Source organism: Protomyctophum parallelum (genome assembly GCF_964188405.1).
Source record: "Protomyctophum parallelum genome assembly, chromosome: 1".
In the NCBI taxonomy this organism is placed as follows: Eukaryota; Metazoa; Chordata; class Actinopteri; order Myctophiformes; family Myctophidae; genus Protomyctophum; species Protomyctophum parallelum.
In genome coordinates this window covers 15,956,626-15,971,791 of record NC_139697.1, presented here as the reverse complement: position 1 = coordinate 15,971,791, position 15,166 = coordinate 15,956,626, and the positions used below count along the sequence as shown (strand labels likewise).

The following is a 15,166-nucleotide window of genomic DNA, read 5'->3' as shown; positions in this document are numbered from 1 at the left end:
GGCTATTTTCACTACTTCTTAATCATTATAATTGTTATTCATATTTATATTTTTTGTTTGTTGTATTTGAAAATGATTTTATTTCTTTTTTTGTGTAAAACTAATCTTTTGAAATATATGTATTTTTGTTTTTAATGTAGGAAAAGGAAATGGATTGGAATTTTTACTGGAGTCGTGCCCCATGAAAATTGGTCCGTGACCCACAATTGGGTCCCAACCCACTGGTTGGGAAGCAGGGTGCTAGACTACAATACCTGCTGCAGTGATTTTCTCCTGTTTTATCTCCGTTTCTGCGTTTGTGTGTGGAGTGGACACAGATATCTCTGTCGTACGGGCAGGGATTTTCTTTTAAACTAGGGATGCACCGAAAGGGAAATTCTTGGCCGAAACCGAATACCGAATATAGGAAACAGTTGGCCAAAAACCGAATATCCGAATACGATTAATATTATACAACTTTTTTCCTACCATTGCTGTCATGGCCGTACCCTACCTGATTTATGGCAAAAGAAATGGTTATGGCAAAACTTAACTTAAATAATAACATACCTACATGTAACATACCTACACCCGCACAGTATCATTGGTATGAAGTGTAACTGAATATCGCTGTTTTAGTATCCTCACTTAACCTATTAACCTGATTTTGATTCTACAAATGTTATGTTATGGTTATGGCAAAACTTAACTTAACTTAAATAATAATCACTATTATGGATCCATAAAACATTTATTGAGCTCTTTTGAATGCATTAATTGCATACACTATTCGGTGATATATTTTCTGCCTATTTGGGCCGAAACCGAATAGGCCGAAAATGCATTTTTTGCCATTTTCTGCCGAATATTTTCTGCGGACGAATATTCGGTGCATCACTCTTTTAAACGGAAGACGAAAATATCCGTTTTGCAAAAGACCCATATACAGTAGCTGTAGGTGCCTTATAGTCTGACTCAGTCATCATCCACTGATCTCCACCAATCTAATTCAGTTGGTCATCATTACTGCCCTGGCTTATATAGGAGCTCACATTACAGAGGAGGCATGTCAGTGATGTCACAGCACGGCAACACACTGGAAGCACAACAGGGGGCGCTGTGTGCCAGTATAGTGCATGACTGACGACACAGTGTTGGAACTGCAGGGTGACTGCATGACTAACGGGCTTCAAGTCCACCAAGGATGGATTTGCCACTTAATTTAATACCAGTGTGTGGTGGAGTGAGACGGGAGACGAGAGAGCGAGAGAGAGAGGGATAGATGGGTAATAGAATTTCACCACAAACGAAATACCAGTGGAGACTATAGCGATTGGCTTAAATTGAAGATCTAAAAAGCTCATAGCGCTGCAAACACGAACAAGCTTGTAGATCTGCTTTCTTTTAAATGAATAGCCAAAGTATAAAATTACACAGAGATGCTTAATTAATGGGTTGAAGGAAATGAAAGAAAGAACCTGGGATCCAATGTAGTTATTTAGTATGTTGTTGTTAATTAAAAGGAACCTTGTAAGTTTGACCAATTAAAAGTACTAGGGGACAGTGCCCGTGAGCACAGCACTGTGTCGAATGTGAAAAGGGCGGTATCTCAAACCCTCACCTCCCACGGGGCAGCACACCTAAACCCAACCTTAAAGGACAACTTTCGTTTTTTTTCAACCAAGGTTCATGTTGTAGGTTGTTATTAGAGAAACTAAAAGATGAGTGTTATTTTTTTTCCATTTGCTGCTTTCTTTCGTTTTAGGGATTTTAGCTGTTTTGTACAGGGGGGCGGGGGCATTCGAGCATGGTGCTAAATATGTATTTTTTTACAAAATATTATGGAGATTTATTTTTTTATTATTTACTATAGCCCTAATAAACCCCAGGAAATTACATCTGGCCACAAATAAATCACAGGATCTACTGAATGTGAAGGTAGCCTAGTGGGGGGAAGCCACACTGTGTGTCATATAGGCTCAATGTCAGTTTGACACAGCTAAAATCCCTAAAACGAAAGAAAGCAGCAAATGGAAAAAAAAAAAGAACACTCATCTTTTAGTTTCTCTAATAACAACCTACAACATGAACCTTGGTTGAAAAAAACTAAAGTTGTCCTTTAACCCTCTCCACTTCACCACTTTTCAACCTATCTTCATATAATAGGTCCTCACTAATAAATTAATAATCATGATAAAATGGCACGATTTGTTTCTACTCAGTCTGTGTCTCATAGGAGGGCTGTGGGCAGTTTAGAAACCGTCTTCCAGTGACACAAGATGAATTCATGAAATATGGAGATGACACAGGCGATACATTATTATTAGACCCATTATTAGACCGTCCGGAATGGCTGGTTGGAGTTGTTTAAAATGATGTGACAGTTTTATGTGGTTGGTCGCGTGTAGGTGTAAAGGGCAGGCCGTGTGCCATGTGCAACCGTCCCCAAGCTAACAAAATCAATTACTGGTGCATGCATGATGAATCCTTTATCCTGGCTGACAGAGCCACTCTGCTATACACTCACTAAATTGATAAAGGACGCAATCAAGTAGGGCTGTTAATTTAAGAAAAAACACAAAAAGGTACAATATGGAGATAAGAGGTTCTGTAACAAAAGTCAGACAGTGACACTCTCCACGGTACATTAGAAAGAACACCCTGTACCAAAACAACTAATGTGTTTGAATGCTCTGAAAATAATTATTTTCTCACCGTGCGTTGATGAATGCATTCAGTTGAAATTGGAATGCAGAGCATACATACAGTACATGTCTTAATTATAACATGGCCTAAAAATGAGCTGGGTGTCGACACTCGACACCCAGCTCATTTTAATTCAATACATGCATCACGCTGTCAGGGCTGAGTATGTGGACTACACGTCTGCTATACGATTAAAGATACCGGTGGTTCTCAAACTATTTTTTTATTAACTCTGACCTGCAAGGGTCCATTTGGAAGTAACCCAGTACCATGAGAACCACTGAAATAAATTATGTATGCAATATAGTAGTATGTATGATTTAATTTCTGTTCATCAAACATTTTCAATGAAGGCCGAAATTATATATTGCAGATCAGAGGTGACTTGAGAACTACTTTCAAAATGACAAGCTCAACTAGATCTACACCCACCAAAGAAATGTTAACCAATTGCTGAAACTAGTTAAACAATGTCCTTGAGTGGGCTTTGGAATAGTGGCGATGGTGTTACATATAAGACTAACACACTTGGACTGGGAAATACAGAGGGAACATTTTGAATTGGTAGAGTTGTCTTGCATGTATAACAGGCAATCAAGTCACCTTAATACAGATTATTGGCAGATTCTTTTTTTTTTTTACATTTAAATAATAATATATTTTTAGGGGCATGTCATCTGGTCTACCTGCACAGGCTTTATGATCTACTGGTAGATCATCATCTACCTTTTGGGCGCCCCTGCTGTAGATGTTTTAAAAATATAGGAATTGTTAAAGGGAATCGGACAACAGAGAATAGCTTTACAGAGAATAGCTTTTAAGCTTAAACTCTTCATATATATATATATATATATATATATTGTTGTTTGTGTAAATTAACGTCCTACTTGATCACACTGCAGCGTTGCATGAAAGCATTAAAAAATAGCAATAGATCCACAAGCTATCAACGTGGCGCGAAGCGACGCGTTTTGAGCTTGTATAGATCTGCAGCTTTTGACGTTTTTTTTTACTTGAATCCCGAAAAGTAACAGTTTTGGACATGCAAGGTTTAAACCCGTTTAACCCGACAGAGACGATTTCCTTTTGATGGTAGGTTTCAATTTGCACCGTGGTTATTGCGTTATATTCTACCGGGGGATTTATGGAGGAAATCCTCGGGTTGTCTGGTGTGTGTGTGTGTGTGTGTGTGTGTGTGTGTGTGTGTGTGTGTGTGTGTGTGTGAGTGTGTGTGTGTGTGTGTGTGCGCTTGCAATGATGTGTGTCTGTCTGTGTGTATCTGCATTCTGCACACACGCCATTGCCAATACTATGTACAGTATATGTGTGTTCATGTGTGTAATAGTGGAGAAGCTATAATTTGGGGGCATTCTATCTATACACGTGCGTGCGTGCGTGTCTTGGGCTACAGCCATACAGCACCCCAAAAACACTCTCAAAGCCTGCGGTTTGTTTGTTTGGCTCTTACGTGTGCCAGGGAATATATGTGGGGGGGAATTATGGATGGAAATGAAAACATGGGTGTTTTTTTTTGTACATGGGATGTGTGTTAGGAGACCGTTACATTTATACACTACACACGCCGAGCTGTTCTACAGATAGATAGACCCCGTCTGTGGCAGAGCTGGGGTTGCAGTACAAGTATTCAGCAGTTGTGGAAAAGCCTGTACCCTACAGCTCAGGGGGGAACAAGCAATACAAGTATAGACAAAAGGTATCTTTCCTCCAAGTAGTACTGCTTGTCAAAAATGTGAATTGCAGACTTGAAAAGAAAAGAATCCAAGGTACTCCGTCTTTGGTGAAAAATTAAATAATTTATTTGGAAATGAGCAAGGCAAATAAATAACAGGACCAACGCGTTTCGACCAGAAGGTCTTCGTCAGGGTCTATCTGTCAGCTTGGCAATACAAGTATTCAGCAAAATGAGAAAAAGAGGTTGCGCATCAGCAATGGCTTTCAGTGGAGTGCCAAACCCAAATCAAGTATACATCAAAAAATAGGAATTAAAAAGAAAATCCAAAAAATTAAACAAGCAGCATGCTCAAGTCAAGAGCATGCTCTGTTGAAGGCTGCATAGCCGAAACGCTTTTGGTGTGTGCCAATAAAGAAATGGAAATGTGAGTACTTTGTCCCCCGCTTGTTTAAATTTTGGATGTGCTACCTTTTTGGATTTTTTTTTTCTTCTTCTTTTTTAAAGTATTCAGCAGTTGTGGAAAAAGTATTCACTTTTTTATTTTTACTTAAGTAAAAGTATCAATACTGGCTGCAATATAGAAATACTCTATCCGGAATTCAGTACCAGGAGTTAAAAGTACTCATTGTGAAGGATGTCCCATTTCAAGTTCTCAAATGAATAATAATCTTTTTAAAATAGCCGAAAAGTATATCCGCAAAGTAATTAGTACAACTAAACTTTTCAACTTTTGCAATTTGTATCCCAAAACGTAGTTTATAGTTAAAGGACGCAATAAAACAATGACCTGTCTGCATCCACGGGATGCACTACGGTACTGTTTTTTATTCTAGTTTATTTATTGCTAGCTTTAGTTATAATCATTTCTTCTTCTGTTTTCTACATGAATAATATAACCACATTGCAACCATATAAAATTAAATGTGACCTCCAAATGACAGCAGGGCATTCATTCACTACGATGGTGGGTTGAGGACTAGACACCCATTCATTCACTACACACACACACTAATATTTTAAATAATCGTTCATGAATCATAGCCGAAGCACAGGAGGGCAGCACACTACGGCAGGGTTCCCCAATTAGGGGGGGGGGGGGGGGTCTATAAATGGCTTTAAATGGGGGTCAGTAGCCTCTGCATGTCAAACTGGGGGTCCTTTTCAAATAGGGTCTTGCCCTGATCATTAATTTCAGGGCAAGACTGATATTACTGAATGAATGGGATTATTTAGCCAATTATAAAGCCACAGGCAAACAATGAGTCACAATAAAGCACTGGCACAAAACTAAACTAAGAGGTTTTTAATTGAGCAGAGGTTTACACCCCCAGGGACTGAGACAAAAAACAACAACACAGCCACGCCTTGTGAAAGAGAAAAATAACCGGAGACCAGATTCTAAAAACCTATGTTTCTATTCACTATTTCATGCCAAGGAGGACCCCACAAATTATATGTAATTGGCTGCCGACCTTCATCTGAAAATAATGTTGTTCCATGCAGGGAAGATAAGATATGAGTTAAAAAATATATATATATTCAAAGATTTGTGCCACATTTTCACAATTTTCCCAAAAAAGCAGATCCATGTATGAGCTCGTAGGGATTTTTTTAGGGGTGTACGATTATGAAATGATTCATGACCAAATCAACAGCTAAAGTTTAAAATACTGGTAAACGTGGTCAAAAGTTATGGCGACACACATGCGTTCCAGGTCTTGATGGTTTAAAAGCCTACTTTATTAGCAATTTTCCCACACAGGTCAGAATGGCGTCCCCACGGTGGTGAGTTAATAATATCCAGCTCTGTAGCACACAGACACTACATCGTCGCTGTCGTGTCCGTCTGTGGACAAACCTCATAGGTCCAAGGCCGTTACTTTTCAGTATTCAAATTCAAAACGAGCAAAAACAGTGGATCTACAAGCTGAAAATGCGTCTCTGCGCAATGCGTTTTGAGCTTGTAGATCTGCTGTTTTTTTTTTTTTTGCTGCTTTCGTGCAGGGCGTTTCATTTAAATTGACATGTGTGGAGATACAAGGTTTCTATACAAGGCCCCACAGCGAAGATACATCAGCTTGGCCTAAGAGGAGACCATTTTGCGTGCGTGCATAGTATTCTGTTCTTTGTCAGCGTCCAAAACAAATCGTAGCCCGTGTGCTTCCCCCTCCAGTGTGTGTGTGTGTGTGTGTGTGTGTGTGTGTGTGTGTGTGTGTGCGGCTGGGCGTGCATGCCTGCGTGTGTGCATGCAGTGTGTCAATTCATCACAGTCAATTCATCTTAATTCTTCCCTCAGTCCATCTGTCTGTCTGTCAGTCAGTCATCCGTCCATTTAAAACAAATCACAAGCATATTGATATTGTAAAAGGGATTTCCCGGGGAAGAAGGCATGCAGCCCAGAGCCGTGATTATGTTAATTTTCCATTTTGAGTTTCATTAAAAATGAGAATTGTCTTCATTAACCTTTAGTTTAACTAATTAGCGTGGGGGCACTGGATTAATCCAGCTAAATGTCAAGAAAAGCCTGGTGGGCTGAAATTGAATATTGAAAGTTTGAAACGTAATCCTCTGAACGACCACGGGCGTACAATCAGTCTAAGTAATGTGACGACTGACCAACAGGAAAATGTGACAATCATATTTATGTTGCACCTTTAGAAACCGGTGTGCCATTGTACATTTAAAAAAATGATGGGATTCTCCCATTGTACATTAATCTTTTTATGTGCTATGTACTAGCGCTGCACTGTTCTTGCTCAAATGTGAATAGAGATCACAATTCTCACACGATTCAAAACGTTTCCATGAAAATACGTATAAAAAAAAGAAATAGAGCTGAGTAACTCAAATTAATGAATTGGACATCCAACTAGTGCTGCACGATTCTTCACAAAATGAGACTGCATAGGTGTCTGAACCTAGATCTCAATCTTGTTTTTTGATTAATTGTGCAGCACTACAATGTACAAAGTAATGCACCTTCACTCATACGGTAACAGTAACTGTTAATCTACAATCATATCATCACAGAGATTAAAATAGGGTGCATTTTGCAGAAGTTTATAGTTAAGGGACGCAATAAAACAACGGCCTCTGAATCCACGGGATGCACTACTGTACTCAGCATGTACAGTAATTGTTTTTGATATTTTGCTAGTTTTAGTTATAATAATCATGTCTTCTTCTGTTTTCTACATGAATATAACCACATTATAACCATATAAAATGAAATGGAACTTAAATGCTGCAATTTGTAAAAAAAAAACGTCGTTGAAGTGGGACTCATAAAATGTCCCTGGACTCGTCTAAATTAAAAGACCATCGCTGCATCGCGGGACTACATTGAAAACCTATTTACATCAATGCATCATGCAGCAAGAGTCTTGCTGCATGATGCATTAACGGTTCCCTATTTCGGTTCCAAAATGGTATGAGATCAAATGTTTATTTAACAAAAAAGCTCAATGTCAATTTAAGACAAAGTATAATGAATATATTGCTGATGCAACGTGTTGTGGGCTTGTAGATCAGCTCTGTTCCCTGCGCGTCTATTAAGGGAAGAAAATAAAGAAATATCGTGTGACTGCGTGTTTGTGGGAACCGATAGAGAGAACCGAAATTGAATTATTGTAATGGGTACCCGGTACCCAGGCACGTTCGGTTCGGTACATACTTGGTCCCGAGGTTCGGGACCCACCCCTAAGCAAGACCAAGATTCAGTCGTGCAAAATGTTACCCCTGTATTTCAGTACATTGTGGTTCTTTCCTATAAAGTGCCCCATGGACACACCGGGAGTTGAGCCAAGCTCTGCCTAAACCGCTCTGTAGCCCTGTCCTGTCCGTCACACCTGATTGATGTCTGTGTGCTCATGTCAACCAGCTGTCATCTCTACATGGCAGCTTGACTGGAACAGAGACGTAGTAGAACGTACACAATGACTGATACACTAATACATCAAACATCCAGCTGTTTACATGTACACTAGTGTGGTGTGGGGCTGTGCCAGTACTGACACCATACCAATGGTAAAGTGCCTTACAATGTGCATTATTACAACATTCATCCAGTCACTCACGCATTCACACACCGGAGGGGGGGGACCATGTAACGCACCAGCCTTCTCATCTGGAGCAGTGAGGGGTTCAGTCAGGGATGTCACCATTACACATTTAACCCATTCTGACCTGAGATCAGATTCTAAAAATGTCTTCTACATCCTGACAGTTTTCTGAAAAAGCTATGTTTCTATGTCAGTCGTTCTTCGATTTTTCAAAAATAGCAGACCTACAAGCTCATAGCGCGCCACTCGGTGGCGCGCTATGAGCTTGTAGATCTGCTATTTTTCAAGAGCTAAAGCATAACATAATGCTAACTCCAAAAGAAAAAAATCGGCTGTCATATTATCTTTGTGGCTACACAGGGCGACATGTTTGTGATAGCGCTATAGCAAGACAGGACGTCATAATCTTCAGTTTAATTAAATAACACACAGCGCACGAGGTCCAAAAGTTTGCTCTGCACTGTTGATTCCGATGCGGTTTTATCAACATTATTCAAGTGTAATGCGTAACGGCAATATTGGGCTAATATACCAATATGTACGACACAGGGATTTACAGACGGAATGAAGGTTACATATCTTATCATGACAGACAGACAGAAAGACAGCAGTGCTGTGAGCAGTGTGCTTGGGTTCTTTCTTTCTCATCAGCAACTCAGCAACACTGGTGTGTGCTCTTTTTTCTTGTTAGTTTGTCATAATCATTCCGTTGTGTTTTTTGTGAAACATAACCTGTGTTTTTCTCCACACAGGCACAGAAAACTGCAAAGACCCCTATACGCGGGCTCAGGAGTTGAGTGGAAAGGAAATGGAGGAAATGGCAGAGTCATTTGGCAAAAGGCTGTGCGATATGTTTCTAGACCTTCTCAGATGTTTTTTCAGAATCCTGGGTCTAACCTGCATTGCATAACTATTATTATCATGGCATAATTATCCTTATTCAACCTCAAAACCAGTTTGCTTATACTTGGATTGACTGAATAAAACACTCACACGATGAGGATCATCGTTAATTTGCCTAACTCATCACAGTAATTTTGTACAGCAAACACTTTAGCGTTTTGCTTTGATATGTAAACTGTGGACTCGGAGTTTGCATGTTCTCCATGTGTCCCCTAGCCTATAGGGTAGGTTGAGGTTCCATTCCCAGCTGACCGGACCATTTGCTGCATGTCACTCCCTTGCTCTCTGTCTGTATGCTATCTGTCTCATTATTCACTGTATCTGTCTGAATAAAGCATGATTGAAAATGCCAAAAAATAAAATAATAATAATAATAAGTAAATAAATAAAATAAGCATTTTAATCGGATTTTACTGCACTTTTATGTGCAGTAAATTCCAGGCACCTTGGCTGGTAATCCAGTCTGGCAGTGTGCCGCGTGTTCGACTCCCAATCCCGACGGCCTTTACTGCATGTCTTCCCCCCCCCCCCCCCTCCCATCTCTCTCCCCATTTCCTGTCAACCTACTGTCTGTCCCTCCATAAAAATAAATAAATAAAGGCGAAAAGCACAAAAAACAACGTTAAAAAAATTAAAAAGATACCGTTGCTGTCGGGTGGAAACCACCTAACTCAAAATAAGCATTTCAATTTATCGGATTTTACAGCACTTTTATGTGCAATATTAAAATGGATATCACCTAACTCAATTTTTTTTTTTTTTTTTTGGCCTTGGCCTCTAGGGAGTGCTCATACAAATTTGTACACATGATCAAAGCAGACGATTCCCGATTTTTCCGGTCAATTTAACATATGGGTCAAGTGCGTACAGTCAAAACTGCGGGAGGTATATTGCGCCAAACTTTGTCTTACTCCAGTAAAATACGTAAGAATAATAATAATAAAGTGTTAGTTACTAGAGTCTAAATAGTCAGACAAACATCTTTACTGCACACTAGCGAAACTAAAAAGTTTGCTTTTTCAGTAGCACCGAAGAGACGACTTTAGGACGGTGCCCGCCCCCCCGAACCCCAAATGACGTCACATTGTAGGCTCTACAGAGCCAAAAGACGTCACATTGTAGGCTCTACAGCAGGGCTATTCAACTGGCGGCCCGCGGGCCAAATGCGGCCCGCGGAGCGCCCCCTAGTGGCCCTTGGAAAAATAATTGAAAAACAAAATGAAAAAAAAAGGTTTTAAGAGAGAAAGTTACAGGTATGATGTGCGCGATATATAAAGTGCTAGATTATCATAATGACAGTAATCAGCCATAGTTGTTTCTAGGGGTGGGGGGCGAGGCCGCAACCCGCAATTTTATTTGCGCACGCATGAGACTGGACCATGGTCTTATTCAAAACTATTTATTATTACTTATTATTTGTGGACCTTCAGCATTTCTAGTTGAGGACCCCTGGCCTACATAGATCTTTGTGTTTGAACACAAAATGCATTTGTAGAATCCAAAAAAATCTGCGCTTCGCACGCACGCTGTGCGGCCCTCCACACACAATCATTCTACAGTTGTGGCCCCCGACCTAATCTAGTTGAATACCCCTGCTCTACAGAGCCAAATGACATTGTAGGCTTGGCTATATATAGGCTATGGCATCTTGATTAGAGGTGGGTGACAACATTATCACATGGAAAGATGAAATTACCTACCTAGGTTCCATCCTGGAGGCCAATCTTTCCGGTGATAAAATGGCCACCAACGTAATCAAAAAGGTCAATCAAAGAACAAGATTCCTTTACAGGATCTCCTCACTGGTCAACAAAAACACCTTGAAGACCTTAACAGGAGCCCTCGTACAAGGTTTCTTTGACTATGCATCCACCTCTTGGTACCACAGCACCTCAAAAGCCCTTAAAACAAGGCTCCATACCTCCCAAAACAAACTGGTCAGGCTCCTACTTGGCCTCACCCCCCGAACCCACCGAACCGCTGCCACTTTGACAGGCTGGGATGGCTTAGGGTTGACGACAGAGGTACAGCATCTTGCAAAGGGTCTGGTCCTCAAGATTCGATACACCACTAAGATACCCATGTACCCGTCTAAATACTTCCTTAATGTAAATGAAGTCCACACCCACGACACCAGAGGGAGTGCAAACCCCTGTACATGTACAACCCAGATTCGGCACAAACAAGGGACTAAATTATTTTCGCTCCTATGCCACCAAAATGTGGAACGCTCTACCAACAGTCATTAAGACATGTGAATCCCTTGACTCCTTCAAAACCGCTCTCAAAGGGCACCTACGGATGGCTGCAATTCGAAACTGGCCTCTGTAAAATCTGAATCCCCCCCACCCGCCCCCGCCCCCCCCCCTTTCCCCTCACTGTATATGTATCTTTTCCCTTTTTGCCTCCTATATGATGAATTCCTGTTCTGTTCTTTAACTACATAGAAGTGTCTATTTGTATGTCTCTAAATGTTTGATGAATTGAACAATGTTTAATTGGGTCGTCCACTCAGTTAACAGTCTTTGTATTGAGTTTGTGCTTGAAATGTACTGTAATTCTACAAACTGTTAATAAATATTTCAATCAATCAATCAAAGTTTAACTAACAGAAAGTGTGTTTTTTGTGTGTGTGTGTGTCTGTGTCTGTGTCTGTGTCTGTGTCTGTGTCTGTGTCTGTGTGTGTGTGTGTGTGTGTGTGTGTGTGTGTGTGTGTGTGTGTGTGTGTGTGTGTGTGTGTGTGTGTGTGTGCGCGCGCGTGCGTGCGTGTGTCGAGAGAGAGTGTGGTGGGTGCAGACGTCAACTATGATAATTGATGAAACCCCCCGCCATCTGGCGTCGGCATGTCGTCATTACAACAACAAACGTTGTGCAAGTTGAGTAACTAAAACCAACACAACGACGCTCACAGAAACAACAATGCAGCGTGAAATGAAGATAATGAACAGTTGAACAAGCAGAAGATAATGAGGTTGAAATTAACTTACATCAAGAAGCGCGACAGCTCCGGCATGTGTCTTGGTACAAACCTGGAGGCTTCCAGCAGGAAGCCAACAGCTCTGTTCTCCTCTCGCTCCACTCGCTCTTGATTCATTGTCTTCATTTTATATATTACAGTAAAGAATAAATACGTCAAAACACGAAGATAAACGGAACGCGGCGACTGGAAATGGCTTTACATATACCAAAGGCTGTTATAAATACACGCACACACTGTGTTCAACGTTACTGTTTCGCAGCAGAATTCCTTCCACACACACACATGGCAGAAATGCCGAAATTCGCTGTCGCACAAGTATGACGCTTTATGGCACGAACTGCATTGTGGGAATCGTAGGCATTAAGCCACATACTGTCGAAAGACTGTATAGTGTTCTGTTATTCTATCATTTATATTTCTTTGGGCTTTAGTATTATTCGACCAAAGGTTTTAAGGAAGGATAACACATCATACTGGCGTGTGTAAGAGTTTCACATTCAAATGTATATTGTCTATTATGTATGTGTAGGTTTGCTTGCTAGATTAAATTAAAGGCCTATATGCAAAATAATTTAAAGTGTTTAAAACAATTCAGGTATGATATGGCACAGCACAGTCCTACCGTTTAACAGTGGTGTAAAGTAAATAAGTAGGCTATTTTTGTATTTATTATATATATTTTTTAACTTACTGGAGCATATTTCCAAATAAGGACTTTTACTTATTGGCCTATACTCCACTAATAGGCTACAACAAATACTTAGATTTTGATTATTATTACAAAACAAGAAAAGATACATATTTGTATATGTCTCTAAATGTTCTGATGAATTGAAAATGGTGGACCCTGTTTTAAACAAGCTGTAATGCTTTATCAATATGTGTCGTCCACAGTAACAGTCTTTGTATTGAGTTGTGCTTTCATGTGAAATGTAGGCCTACCAATTCAGCAAACTGTTAACCCATTTTGTACGGGAACCCCTTTTGGTGTCAGCATCACGTTATGCTTTAGCTATTTAAAAATAGCAGATCTACAAGCTCATAGCAAAGACATATTTCATTATTTTCAAGATTTTTCAAATAAAACAGATCTACATATAGCGCAGCACCGAGTCACACACTATGAGCTTTACAGCTTGTAGATCTGCTATTTCTGAATAGCTCAAATCTAGAATGACACATGCTTTCAATGAATTGAGTATGAAGGACCCTAATGCCATGGGCTTTCTTGGGTTTTAAATCGTCTCTATAGCAGACCTTGCATTGAACGGTATATAACCTACTTTCCTGTGCTTTTTCCACCTCCTGCAAACTGTTAATAAAGTATTCAATCAATTTATATACTTTAGGACTGCTTTCCTGGTTTTAACGGGTTTATATTATAGGACGTAGCGCAGCTCCACGTGACGCTAATGGCCATTTAAGCACAGTCATAAGGTCAGGTCGTTTGATTATGATGACATCACAGCATCCCGCTCTCATTGGACGATAATGTGTGCGGGGATATATACAAAAGAAAACCATCTGAAGGACTGTAGTAGACTGCATATAACAATTTAGTCCTCTCTCTCTCTCTCTCTCTCTCTCTCTCTCTCTCTCTATCTCGCCACGCACACACACACACACACACACACACACACACACACACACACACACACACACACACACACACACACACACAGCTTTGTTCATCCAAAGGGACACATTAACCTCCCCCATGCACCATAGCAGCACATAACCTTCTCCTGATGGAGCCAGTGGGATGATGATTGCATATAGCTGAGCTCCATGCAGCCTCCAGCAGGGAGTGTGTGACTGTGTTGGAGAGGAGAAGAGAGGAGAGGAGGGGAGGGGGGAGAGGAGAGGAGAGGGAGAGGAGAGGAGAGGAGAGGAGAGGAGAGGAGAGGAGAGGAGAGGAGAGGAGAGGAGAGGAGAGGAGAGGAGAGGAGAGGAGAGGAGAGGAGAGGAGAGAGAGAGGAGGAGAGGGGGGAGTGGAGAGGAGAGGAGAGGAGAGGAGAGGAGAGGAGAGAGAGAGAGAGAGAGAAGAGAGAGAGAGAGAGAGAGAGAGAGAGAGGATAGGAGAGGAACAGAGATGAGATGAGAGGAGGGGAGGGGAGAAGAGGGGAGAGCGAGAGAGAAGAGAGAAGAGAGAGAGGAACCGAAAGGAGAGAAGAGGATATTAGGAGAGGAATGGAGAGAGGAGAGGAGAGGAGAGGAGAGGAGAGGAGAGGAGAGGAGAGGAGAGGAGAGGAGAGGAGAGGAGAGGAGAGGAGAGGAGAGGAACAGAGATGAGGGGAGAGGAGAGGAGAGGAGAGGAGAGGAGAGGAACAGAGATGAGGGGAGAGCGAGAGAGAGAAGAGAGAGAGGAACCGAAAGGAGAGAAGAGGATATTAGGAGAGGAGAGGAGAGGAGAGGAGAGGAGAGGAGAGGAGAGGAGAGGGGAGGGGAGGGGAGGGGAGGGGAGGGGAGAGGAGAGGAGAGGAGAGGAGAGGAGAGGAGAGGAGAGGAGAGGAGAGGAGAGGAGAGGAGAGGAGAGGAGAGGAGAGGAGAGGAGAGGAGAGGAGAGGAACAGAGATGAGGGGAGAGCGAGAGAGAGAAGAGAGAACCGAAAGGAGAGAAGAGGATATTAGGAGAGGAGAGGAGAGGAGAGGAGAGGAGAGGAGAGGAGAGGAGAGGAGAGGAGAGAGAGAGAGAGAGAGAGAGAGAGAGAGAGAGAGAGAGAGAGAGAGAGAGAGAGAGAGAGAGAGGATAGGAGAGGAACAGAGATGAGATGAGATGAGAGGAGGGGAGAAGAGGGGAGAGCGAGAGAGAGGAGAGAGAGGAACCGAAAGGAGAGAAGAGGAT

At 41.4% G+C, this 15,166-nt stretch overlaps 1 protein-coding gene across 1 annotated transcript in view; it reads right to left on the bottom strand.

The window, feature by feature from the left end:
- LOC310860329 (uncharacterized protein) overlaps positions 1-12,463 on the bottom strand; it is a gene marked incomplete at its 3' end in the record, with an annotated part of 38,574 nt that extends 26,111 nt beyond the window's left edge. The window contains exon 1 of the mRNA XM_083767187.1: positions 12,330-12,463. Within this exon, the coding sequence (XP_083623313.1) occupies positions 12,330-12,445 (116 nt within the window). The 5' untranslated portion in view covers positions 12,446-12,463. The remainder of the gene's footprint in view (positions 1-12,329) is intronic.
- Between the last annotated feature and the right edge of the window lie 2,703 nt (positions 12,464-15,166).